At 45.7% G+C, this 12,475-nt stretch overlaps 1 protein-coding gene across 5 annotated transcripts in view; it reads right to left on the bottom strand.

Moving 5' to 3' along the window:
• Window positions 1-8,578, bottom strand: part of Celf6 (CUGBP Elav-like family member 6) — a 30,371-nt gene extending 21,793 nt beyond the window's left edge. For 3 of the 5 annotated variants that reach the window (XM_051197634.1, XM_051197635.1, XM_051197637.1), the window contains exons 1-2: window positions 8,106-8,424; window positions 4,409-4,491 (exon numbers count right to left, since the gene is read on the bottom strand). In XM_051197634.1, coding sequence (XP_051053591.1) covers window positions 4,409-4,491; window positions 8,106-8,367 — 345 coding nt within the window. In that variant the 5' untranslated portion in view covers window positions 8,368-8,424. Of the gene's footprint in view, window positions 1-4,408; window positions 4,492-8,105 lie in introns of all 5 variants that reach the window. The other 2 variants (XM_051197636.1, XM_051197633.1) reach the window with 2 other exon arrangements.
• Window positions 8,579-12,475: the final 3,897 nt, after the last annotated feature.

Here is a 12,475-nt window from a genome sequence, read left to right as displayed (position 1 = left end):
ATTCATCACCCTACCCTGACTTCTATCCCTCAAGCAGCATCCCCTTCCCACAGGAAGGGGTTTTACCAGTGCTCCCCTGAGACAGGCTGTTGCTGAGTCTAGGAGAGGTGTTGTGAGGGTCACTGGAGAGTATGACAAACATCCACATCAGTTTTCAGGACTCGGCTCTAACACTTTTCTCCTCCTCCTCCTTCTTTTTGTTTCCAAGACAGGGTTTCTCTATGCAGCTCTGGCTGTCCTGGAACTCACTCTGTAGACCAGGCTGGCCCTGAACTCACAGACATCCACCTGTCTCTGCCTCCCAAGTGCTGCTCGGTTTACCATACTTCTTCTAACCCAGCTTACTATCAAGTCCCATGAGCTCCAGAGTCCATATGCATGCCACAAGCCCATTGTTTCCTTTCCATTTCCACTCCACCCCAGGTCCAGAGCAGCCTGCTGTGTCACTGGCTTACTCAGACGTGACATTGTCCTATAGGGCCATCTTGCCTCCACTATTGTCCCCTCTTCAGTCCAGTCTTCATACTGTAGCCAAAGTAATCTTCAAAACTTCATCCATATCTCCTCTTTAATCCACCCATGACTGGCTGCCAGCACTCATGTACCCTGTCTCCTCTACCAAACAGGCACAGTACTCCCCACCCACTCACAGCCATGGCCATCTCTGCTGGGAGACATCTTCCTGTCAGTTCTCATATTATCCTCAGAATTTCAGAAGTGATATGAAGAAAGCATCTGGTAGCACTTCCTTTCTCCCCACTCCTGTGGCCTCTTTTACATGCCCAGATGTAACTCCAACAGAGTACAATGAGTTACCTCTGAGCTGGGTGCTTCTTGAAGACATGGCTTGATCTATAGACTGTAGTAGGATTTAATTACTACAACTACTTGGTTTGTAGAATGTAGTAGGATTGAACTTCTATTTTTCTCTCTCCTCCCAAGCTGTTTTGCACAGGATACAATTTGTGCAAGTAAATACATGCCTCTACTTTGTTGTATCTGCCTTCCTTCATAGTGTCTGAAGGGTTAGGTTCCTCCAAAGAAGGGAATGGACAGGGAGATTGAGCAATAAGAGACACCCTTCTAATCTCAGAAGTGGGGATGCAGTTGGCCTCATTCTCTTCAGGTAGATTCTAGAACTAGAATGAGGCTCAAAGAAACAGCAGTAGCTTCCTCAGGAAGAGGCTTCAGGAATTGGAAGTCAGGCAGCAGATGGCTGCAATTTGAAGGGAGTTCTGAACTTCAAATGTGTGACAGAGACTGGCAGTGGATAAGTGGAGAGAATCTGAGAGAAGGCTTCGCTCCAGAACAAATTGTGCTATTTCCCATCAAGTTTCAGGCTTTCTTTTGGGGGGTCATCCAGCCTTTATAGGCTTCATTTCTTTTACGGTCCTGCTAGCAAAAATGCAGACACAAGTCTTATCCCCGTTTCTCCAGCAGATGGCAGCTGCACCCAGGACCCAGTGCCTACAGAAGGCTCGGCGCCTGCTCCTCTCTGGTGAAAGTTGCTGCTACCCCTGGCAAGCTCAGAGAAAGATTGATGGCAGGGATGTTACCGGGGCTAGCCAACAGTGCCATTGATTTTCATTTAAGAGGATAATTAAATATTAATTTTCACTTTGTTAAGTTGAGAAGAGTGAGTAAAGCCAATCCTGGCAGTAACAGAGGAAGCCAGGCCACACTGGAGGCCTACAGATGAGAGGGTGGAAGAAGGCACAGTCCTCAATTGCCATACTCTTCAGAAACTAAGAAAGAAACTAAACCCCATCTGCTACCAAGTTAGCTCATGTAATAGTGGAGCAATTGAGTGAATAGACTAACTGAGCTCAATGACTAGAATTTCTCATATGTGGACAGCTCGATGTAGGACTCAGTCTCCTCATCTGTAAGATGGGGAAAGGGGACCCAATAACAATACCTTCTTCACAAGAAGGATTAAATGACTTGGGACACATAAAATGCCATGAATATTGGTGTTGATAACTGTCGGTGGTTATTACTATTTTGCTTTTCTCCCTTAGAATCCTTCCAGGTCTAGGTCTTCACTGTCCTTTTCCAAGGAGTACCCATTCTTATCAAACCCCACAGGTACTGTTCATCACTTCTTCAGAAGCTTTTTCTCCCAAGCCCATCTTAATTTTCCCAGGGCTTTCCAGCTAAAGTCCAAATCTCCCACTTATTTCCCCTTCAACTGCAGCCCTCTGTAGGATCCTGCCCTTAGACTGGCCCAGACTCTCTTGCCCAGCCCCCACCCCTCTGCCCCCCTCCCATGGGCCCATCCGATTCACACCCACCTGTTTCTTTCTTTTCTTTTCTTTTCTTTTTTTTTTTTTTTACCACAGTTCCCTGCATGGGTGTTCCAGCTTGTCTCCGTGCCTGTGCTGGTGCCTGTGCTAGCAGCAGGAATGGTTTGCTCCCACGGTTGGATGAATGAAGCTTTCTACAACTGCTTCTACCAATGTTACTGTTTCAATTGCTGCTATTACTACTACCATCAGCTAAGCCAGGCTGCAGGCTTACTTTCTGCCATGCTCTGTACCTCACGTGACCTAGCCCATTTGCCCACGAATTCAGTTTTTTGTTTTGTTTGCTTGTTTTTTTTGTTTGTTTGTTTGAGATAGGGTCTCTCTGTGTAGCTCTGTGTCCTGGCACTCACTCTGTAGTCCAAGCTGGCTTTGAACTCACGGAGATCTGTCTATCTCTGCCTCCTGAGTGCTGGGACTAAAGGCATGCACCACCACTGCCCGGCTTGAATTTAGTCTTATAGATGAAGAAACTCAGGTTTTATCATATTTTTTGAGAAAGGGTCTCACTATATAGCCCTGGATGTCCTGGAACTCGATATATATGTCTTAAATCAGAGCTCTGCCTGCCTCTGCCTTTGAAGTTTTGGGATTGAAAATATGCTCAGAATAACTCAGGTTTTAACCTACCCAGGGTCACAAAATAGGTGAGTGACTGGACAGCTCCAATTCATAGAACAAAGCTGAAATAGGTACCTGTTTCTTACTCTCATTGATCTTGCTCTTATCATCTGGGACCATCTACAGATAATCTAGTCCTTTGCCGGGATCTTAAGGCAACAGTCATATTTACTGAGACTTCCTTTCTACAGACCAAGGAGCTACATTGTTAGTGCAACCCATGCCCTGCAGATGAGACAACTAAAGCTTGAATGGAAGAAAACAGAACTGGTAAGTGACAAAGGTGAGACTCAAATCTAAGTCTGAAAGATGTGAAACAAAGTATTTTTAATTATCATGTTATGATGTGTTCATACTAAAATCCCATTAAATTCTTTTCTCTCTCTTTCTCTCTCTATATATAAATATATATATGTCTCCATATATATTCTCTTTCTCTGTTCTCTCTCTCTCTCCACATACACACACACACATATTATATATACATATATATGTCTCCATATATATTCTCTTTCTCTGTCTCTGTTCTCTCTCTCTCCACACACACACACACACACACACACATATATATCTCCATATATATTCTCTTTCTCTGTCTCTGTTCTCTCTCTCTCCACACACACACACACACACACATATATATATCTCCATATATATTCTCTTTCTCTGTCTCTGTTCTCTCTCTCTCCACACACACACACACACATACATATATATGCAAATCCTTTGAACATATCTCATGACATATTTAGTGTCATGTGCCTTTATTCTATCCTGGTCTCTTTCTGGTAGGTCAACGACCTTCTTAATTATAAAATGGACATTGTACCAGACTTTGCCTACCCATGATATTTGAACAAGACACAACACTCTTCAGATAGGAGAAAATGAAGCCTGGAAGTATGTTTTCCTCTTGGCAACCCATGTTAGATCTTAATTGTCACTATCACACGGATGGTAGGTTCCAATTTTCTTTTGCTTGTGGCCATCATTAGTTAAGACCAGATCATTTAATCCTGGGAATCTATAAAACCAAGAAGTCTCTTTTAACTTCAGCTATGTTTTGTAACATGGAAAGAAGATGAATTTTGGTGAGTCAAGGTACCTAAAACGTATTACAGGAAGACAACTACAGGAAAGCACCATCTAGGACCACAAGATTGAAGACAGGATACTGACTCAGCACAGCCTCTTCCCTATATTACTACATATATGCTCACATGTAGTGACAAGTAACACCTGTAACCATGATTTTAGTCAAAGTGGAAAAAGTCTACTTATCTCACATCACTGATGTCTCTTCTAAAAAATAGGTTGGAACACTTGGCCAAAAGACTGAGTGTACCATGGAATTTATTGTTGTTCAAGGAACACATAAACCCTTTCCAGGGTAGATGACCCTGCTGCTTAGGCAGGCATGTAGAGCATTGTCTCAAGCTTGAGATGATTCCCACCCAACCCGCCCTCAACCTTGGTTGACTTACCCCTGGCAGGGTCTTCTGCTCATGCAATGCACTCTGGGCCTTGAGGGCAGAGTCCCGGGCGCAGTAGGTGAGGAAGGCACAGCCTGAGGAGGAAGAGCTGGGCTCAGGGAGTTTTCTGAAACCCCTTAATATTCTTCTTGGTAAGATCCAAATAAGTCAACAAGCTCAGGCTCACTATTCTGTAAACATGAATACTGCCCTGGGAAGTGTTCTGTGATGGGAGAGGCTTCACATGCTTGAGACCTATATCCCAATCTCTGGTTTCCTCTCATTTTCTCCAGGATCTTCTATCCAAGAAACATCTGTACCCATACATCCAGTCAAGTGCTCATCCAATTCCACAGCTTCCCTCCCCAGTCCATCCATAAGTCCCGTCAGGGTTAAACCTCCCTAAGTGGCTTTGCCTTCTTCAATGCAGTACTCTGCCCCCCATAACACACATCTGTTTTAGACATAGACTCATGTTCTCCAAAGGTCGGCCTCAATTCCTTCCCAATCCAGTTCCAAGTGGCAGAAAGAAAAAGAGGAAGATTAAGGGTTGAAGGCCAACTACTTCCCAACATTTCCCTTCCTAAGTCTGAAGTTGGGTAATGGATTTGATTTGAGGCTTGGTTCAGGTTAAGGGCTTTCTGTAAGTAGGAGATTCCAGAAACTCCCTAATCCTATCCACAGACCTTTGTCTGTCAACACAGGGCCCTTAAAGGGTTATTTGTAAGTCAACTTGGACTCCTCTAAAAGAAGCCTAGTTACTGGGGCAAGGAATGAATCTAGGTGAGCTAAACAACATGGCCTACTATCCAACTGTGTTCAGATTCAAAATCTGCTCTTCTAGAAAACACTAAAGTAAGTATCTTCTTTTCTAATATTCACTGAAAACTCATTCAGCCAGAAAATATCCAATACTTACTTATTTGGATGGGCATTATGATGGGTTAGAGATGGAGAGGAGTTCTTGGAGATTGGATGTCATGAGGAGCACCTGAGTCTGTCTCCAAGGGTTGAGGACTGTCTCCAAGAAGACACTGAGGGCAGGGATGTAACTCAGTGGCAGAGTTCTTGTCTAGCATATATGAGACTTTAGGTTCAAACCCCAGCATATAGCAATGACGATAAAATAGAAGACATTGAGTTTTCAAGAACAGAAATAGTGAGTCCTTTAGAACCAGGTGATAAGAAGGGTGTGATATTTCAGGTGGGAGAAAAAAAACTGAGCCAAAATGTGGTGTGTTGGAGAAATGGACAGAAAGCTAGTATGTATGGGAGTTCAAGCAGAGTGACTAATGAGGTATGCAGGGATTGGGTTACATATAGCCTTAGAGACCTCAGTAAATTTTTATTCTTTCCTAAGAGCATTGGAGAGCCACTAAAGGATTTTCACTAGATTTTCAAAACAAGCCTTTTGAGCAGAGGAAGGAGAAGGACCAAAGGAAGGGAACATGCATATGGGAAGCCCATTAGGAGCTGGCTTTAGGTCTCCACTCAAAGGGATGACTAGAAAAGCAAAGGGAAATGTTTTCTTCCTTCCTTCCTCCTTTCCTTCCTTCCTTTTTTTGTGGCATCTTTTATGGAGATGCCTCCTTAAGATGGATGGATTGCCTACTGTTTAATGGGAACTCTTAGATACAGTCTTCTCATATCAGTAAAGTAACTGACGCTAGAGTTTGTGTCAGTCACAGGCCAGGGTTTGGGATCTTTGAATTCCCATGCTATGATTGTTTTCAAAGCATGGTAACTGTCTCCCTCAATACTCAGCCATCAAAATGGAAATGAGTCATTCTAGCATTTAGACATCATGGTTGCTGGGAAGAGAGTTGGGTTGTTGATTTAGAGACCCTCCAAGTTGCCTCTATATCTCATAAGGTCACCTTTCCTTGGAAAGGTGTAGACTGTTTGGGGGAACTAAATCACTTAACCCTTGGTCTCACACTTACTGGTCCTGCCAGTAACATCAGACCTCAGACTGGAAGGGACTTAATGAAAGGCTTAGGAGCCCAGGTGCTACCACAAAGAACCATGTAAATTGCTTGGGTTAGAAGGTGGAAGAATGGAAGGATGTAAATACAGAGAAGCATGACATAAAGGACAGATGAGTATGGGGAGGAACAGAGAATGAGGAACAGTTCAGAGAGCTTGAGCATTTGAGTGTTTAAATGAGAATTGCAGCTATTCCACACACTTTCTTTATTCTACAGATCACCAAAAAGATTAGTTTTGTGCTTACCCACTGAATACAATGTCTAGAAAAAGGTGCTATAAGTAATGGGAAGGAAGATAGATAGGCAATTGGACTGCATTATAAGGAGTCTGGATGATGTGAACTTGTTCTTGTTGCACTTTAAAATAACCTCACCCAAGGGTGGAAAATGTACTCCTACTCAAATAACCCAGGTCTTTCATGGGTGTTTTATCAAAGCCCCCTATCTTAGCATGCCAAGGAATGCTCTAGGATCTCTGGTTGGAAAGAGGTAGTAGTCTGATCCTAGCTCACTAGCCTTCAGAATGAGCCTGCCCTGCAAGACCTGTAATTTTTCTTATAGGTAAACTATGGAGGATAGTTGGTGACCCTTCCCCCACCAAAATCCTGAAGCCACATTATTTCACAGTGGGGAAATAAGGATGTTGCTTCTCAAATTATTATATGATTCTGACTCTGTTATTCCAGCTCAGCCTGGACAGACTTTTCTGCATGTAAACAAGTCTCCTCCCTTCTCTACAGGAAGAAAGGGGTGTGGCTGGACAGGACCATGGTGCCTCTGTTGCCCTAAGAAGGGCAGTGAGAAGGGTCCCCATCTCCATCTTCCTCACTAGTTTGACCCCACCCAAAGAGTGCTCTGGTCTGGGACCAGTCAGCAAAGAAAGGGAAACAGGAGGCCATCAGGAGGATTGAGAGGAGCAGAGAAGCATAGCAGTGGGGGATGAGGGAAGAAAAAGTGTATTCATGTAAGGGAAAGCCCAAGATGAAGGGGGCAGGTGGATGTTCCCAGCTGAGGTTGGGATTCTGGATTCAGATCAGAAGAGGCAAAGAATGTTGGATTCTGGAAAATGTATGCAATATCAAATGTGAGAGGGCATTTGTCTCTGAGAGTCTCCTGGGAGGTGAATTTGGCTGTGTACATTAGACAGGTTTGAACTCTGAAGGAAAAGAAAATTTGGGCACAAGCCATGTTTAAAGCTGTCAGACACAAGAGTTAATGGAAGCGTCGAGGGTTGGCTAGGGTTGGAGGCCAGAAAGAGGGGTGCAAATCCAAGAAGTGTGTGAGTGGTTAGGCCTGAGTAGGGTGGCACCAGACGACTCTGGAAACAGTGGGTTCAGGGGTCAGGAGATCGCATACTCCAGAGCTAGAAGGTAGAATAAGTTTCCAAATTCCAGGGTTTGGGGTGTCTGATGGGAGGGATGGTGGTGAGGTCCAGCTGGGAGATGGGGTGGTTGGGATGTGAGAAGTGACAGGGGATTTGGAGGTTAGAGTGAAGAACCTGTTAGGGAAGTGATGCTCAGAAGGAGGATGTCACAGAGAAAATTCTGGGTCTGGGGGTCTGTGACCTGGGGAGGAGACAGAGCTGAGGTGGGGTAGGTACTGAACTGGAGTCGGGTTGCCTCTAGGTAGGGCTGGGTTGGGCCTGCTTTTGGGGCCGGGGTTGGGTTGGGCTGCATTCTAATTGGATTGGGGCTGGGCTGGGCTGGGCTGACCCCGCGCACCTTTGTGGAGGCCGGTGAGCCGGTCCTTCAGCACCGTCAGCTCGTAGATGCGGCCGAACTCCTCGAACAGCGGCTTGAGGTCCTGCTCGTCCAAGCCCCGCGGGATCTGCCCCACGAAGAGCTTGATGGCGTCGTGGTCCTTCATGGGCACAGCGGGACCTGGGTTCAGCCCGCTCATGCCGACGCCGCTGTCCGCGGTGCTGAAAGCCAGGCGCGGGCCGGGGCCGGCGGGCGGCGCAGACCCTCCGGGCGCCGCGGCCATGTCCCCGCCCCGTCCGCCCTCCCTCGCGTCCCGCTTGTCCGTCCCGCCGTCCCTTCCCTGGACTGCTGGCGAGGGCCTGGGGGAGGGGGCGGGGCCGGCTGCGAGGGCGGGGGGCTACCCAGGGGGCGGGGCCCGGCAGAGAGCGAGGGGCGGGGCGGGCTGGAAAGGGGCGTGGTCGAGGGCGGGGCGCCTGGGTGCAGCTAGAGTACCCCTCGGAGCTCTTTGGGCTCCCTCCCTAGCGCGCCAAGCCCAGCCCTGAGCCCCAGCCCCCCCCCAGCTTAGTGACGTCAGATAGCTAGCCGGGCCAGTCTACGCAAGTGATTTGCATAATAAGATAGCGGTGGCCAATCAGAGCGGGAGTTGACTGAGCTGGGGCGGAGGGAGGGGGGAGCGGCTGGGCTCACGCGCTCCAGCTCTCCATGGCAACCGGACCCTCAGCTGCCCTGTGTGTGGAGGGTGTGCGGGCGTGGCAGTGGATGGATGGGAAGTAGCTTCGTCATGCGTGGCGATGTCTGCGAGAGTCAGAGCCGATCCCTTCCAGCACACCTCCAACTGAGAGACTATTTTCTGTGGGGCAGATGAGGCTTCCACCTTTCCATCACTATTACCGAAGCCAGTCCCGCGGAACCCATCCTACCCGGGCTCTACCACACACCTCTTTCGTATCTTCCACCACTTCCTTGCTCCTGAGTCTCACACTCTCGTCTCTTGCATCCTAATACATGCCCCCAAGCACTGATTTTTTTCCTCAGGAGAGCGAAAGAACTTATGTAGCCATATTTACTCAGCGCTCGTGCCTGGTTCCTCCCTATTCTGTCACTCAGGAGTGTTTTCTCCTTTTCCTGAAAAGGATGCTATGGATCAAACAAGTTAGGGCGTAGGTGCACCTAGCATTTGCAGAGCCGAGGGCAAAAGAAGAAACGGAAATTGATACATCGTGTGTGTTAGTATCTAAAAGCTATCTGTCAAATCACAATGCTAAAGTGTTTATTTCCTTTCTCACAAGCGCACATTCATAAAGACGAAGGGACAGCGAGATAATCCAGCATGTAAAGGCTCTTAATGAACAACAAGCATGTAAAGGCTCTTAATGGATAACCCGAGTTGGTTGGATACCCAGAACCTACATGAAAAAATCAGACACAGAGCCTCACATCTGTAATCCCAGCACTTTTGTGGCAAGATGGGAGGCGAAAACTAGAATCACGAGCGCCAGGTAGCAGAGGGATAGAAACAAGAGAGATCCTCAACAACATGAAATGAGAGAACCCATTACTTAAAGTTGTCCTTTGATTTCAACAAGCATGCCACCACACGTTTGTTCTCCTACACACACACACACACACACACACACACAGAGAGAGAGAGAGAGAGAGAGAGAGAGAGAGAGAGAGAGAGAGAGAGAGAGAGGAGAGAATTTGTAAACATTTTATTATGTGTACGAGAGTTTTGGCAGCATGCATTTATGAATGTGCAGCATGTGTGTGCCTGGTGCCTATTGAGGCCAGAGGGTGTCAGATTCCCTGGAACTGGAGTTATGGACTCGTATAAACCTATCTGTGGGTGCTGGAAATGGAACCCGGGTTCTTTGCTAGAGCAGCCAGTACTCTTAATGGCTGAGTCATCTTCCCAGCTCCATGTTATTGCTTTTTGAGCCAGTCTCATGTCGTCCAGGCTGGCCACTAATTCATTGTCAAGTGGATTAGGACCTTGAACTGAGGTCACAGACATTCACTCTCATGCTGGGCTTAAGATATATTAGTTTACAAATCACCTGTTTAGTAGTTTGGGGGTACACCTGCTTTTCAAAATGTGTTTTCTTCTTGATGGAGCAGTTATTTTTCTTTTTTGACAGGATCTTGTTGTGTAGTCCAGGCTAGCCTCAAACTCGTGGTTCTCTCCTGCTGCATTCTTCCCAGTGCTGGGAGTGCAGGCATATACTACCATGCCCAGGCCGGACCTGATCCTTGTGAGCGGCAAGACCCCATCCACTGAGGTGTACCTCCCCATACCATAGCTACATTTAAAGCAGGTAAGTTTAAAAATGCATTAATTGGGTCTTTTAGTTTTAAAATGTTCTATTTGTTCTGTGACATACTGAAAATTAAATATTGCCAATGCTCCACATAGTTCTCTTTTGATATCATGCTATCTACACTTCCCCCTTTCTATATAAACTTAAGAGTCAGCTTGTCTATACTCATTGTGCTAGTTTGCTTTCTGTTGCCAAGATGAACACCATGATCCAAAACAACTTCAGAAGAAAAGGGTTTATTTCAACTTATATTTCCTAAGTCACAATCCATCCGTCACTGAAGGAAGTAAGAGCAGGAACCCTGGGAGAATTCTATTTACTGGCTTGCTCCCAGCTACTTAATTAGCAAGCTTCCCCCACCCCCACAGGATTTCTCTGTGTGACAGGCCTGGCTGTCATGGGGCTAGCTCTGTAGATCAGGCTGGTTTCCAACTCACAGAGATCCCCTTACCTCTGCCTCTTAAGTGCTGGCATTAAAGGCTGGGGCCACCACTGCCTGGCATGCTTAGCAAGCTTTTTACGCATCCCACACCTTCCAAGGGAAGAAGATACCTCTTACAATGGGCTGGACCCTCCCACTTCACAGAAATGGCCAGAGACCAATCTGATGGCAGAAATTCAAGTGAGGTTACCTCTTCCCAAGTGACTCTAGTTTGTGTTAACAATCACTAAACCCATAAAATAGCTTCCTGGAACTCTGACTGGGTTTACATTGATATAGACCAACCACATTGGGAGGGAAAAAAAAAATGAAACAAAACTGATATTGTGGTCTTTAGAGGAGATAGCTTAGGGGATAAAGGCTGACTGAATTTAGTTCCCAGAACCCACAAGATGGAGGGAGAGAACCAACTCCCACAGTTGTCCTCCCTCTGTCCTCCACATACATGCAATGTGCATGTACACACACTTGCCTGAGCATCTACACAGATACACAGTCACACACACACACACACACACACACACACACACACACACACACACTAAATGCTTAAAAATGTTATTATAACAATATTCTTTCTATTTACAAACATGAAAAATCTCCATTTATTTGCTTCTTTTTTCATTTCTTCATTCAAGAGTGGTGGGTATATTTTTTTTTCTTTCTTAAATATGCCACACAATTCTAGTCCTTGTTCCTCTGTAGGTGGATGGGATATTTCCTCTGGCTTGTCTCCTGACCCCAACTCTCCATGTTTTTAATTTTCCGAAGTTTGACTATGACATGCTTAGATAAGGGTTCTAGGGTTTGTGCTGTTGGGCCCTTGTTGAGATTTCTGAATCTTCAATTTGTTGTCTGTCACTAATTTTGGGAAATTCTTTATCATTATTACCTCATTAATATTCTCTTTATGTGCCTGGATGCCTCTGATTATGTGATAGGCATTGTGTTGGAAAAATATTTTTAGAAATAATTGGAGGTTGGGGGAGGTTAATATTTTCTTCTCCAGAATGAACTTAAATTTGTTTCTGGAAGGCATCCAGAGTCTCTATCAGTTTGAGATAATCAAACTAATTTTAGTGATTAAGATGACTCAAAGCTGAGCTGTAGACACCAGAGCAATTTCCAACTCACTCTTTGGTTGGGACTTCTGAGTAGAGAGTCTTTTAGGAGTGTGTGTGTGTGTATGTGGTGTGTGCACTCATGTGTATGCAGGCATGTACACCCCTGTATATGCATGTAGAGGCCAATGGAAGTGTCATTTGTCTTGCTCTATCCTTACTACTTTGAGACAAGTTTCTCATTGATTCTTACCCTACACTGCTAGCAGGCAAGTCCAGTGATTCCCTTGTCTCTACTTTCTCAACAGTACTAGGGTTATATCCAGGTGCATAATCATGACTAGCTGTTAAAACAAACATGAGTGCTGGGTATTCAAACTCAGGTCCTCATGTTTGTACTGCAAGCACTTCTATCCACTGAGATATCTTCCCAGATCCAGAGAATTTTTTGTGAGCCTTAGACCACAACTTTTAATTTCCATCCCCATGACATTTTCTAAAGTCATTTCCGGAAAAATGCATATCCAGAATTGGCAGTTGTGCCCAGGATGGAACATTGTTGCAAATGCT

Source organism: Phodopus roborovskii, unplaced genomic scaffold (assembly GCF_943737965.1).
Source record: "Phodopus roborovskii unplaced genomic scaffold, PHOROB, whole genome shotgun sequence".
Taxonomy (NCBI): domain Eukaryota; kingdom Metazoa; phylum Chordata; class Mammalia; order Rodentia; family Cricetidae; genus Phodopus; species Phodopus roborovskii.
The sequence above is the reverse complement of the archived record's forward strand: the minus strand, read 5'-3'. Positions and strand labels throughout refer to the sequence as shown.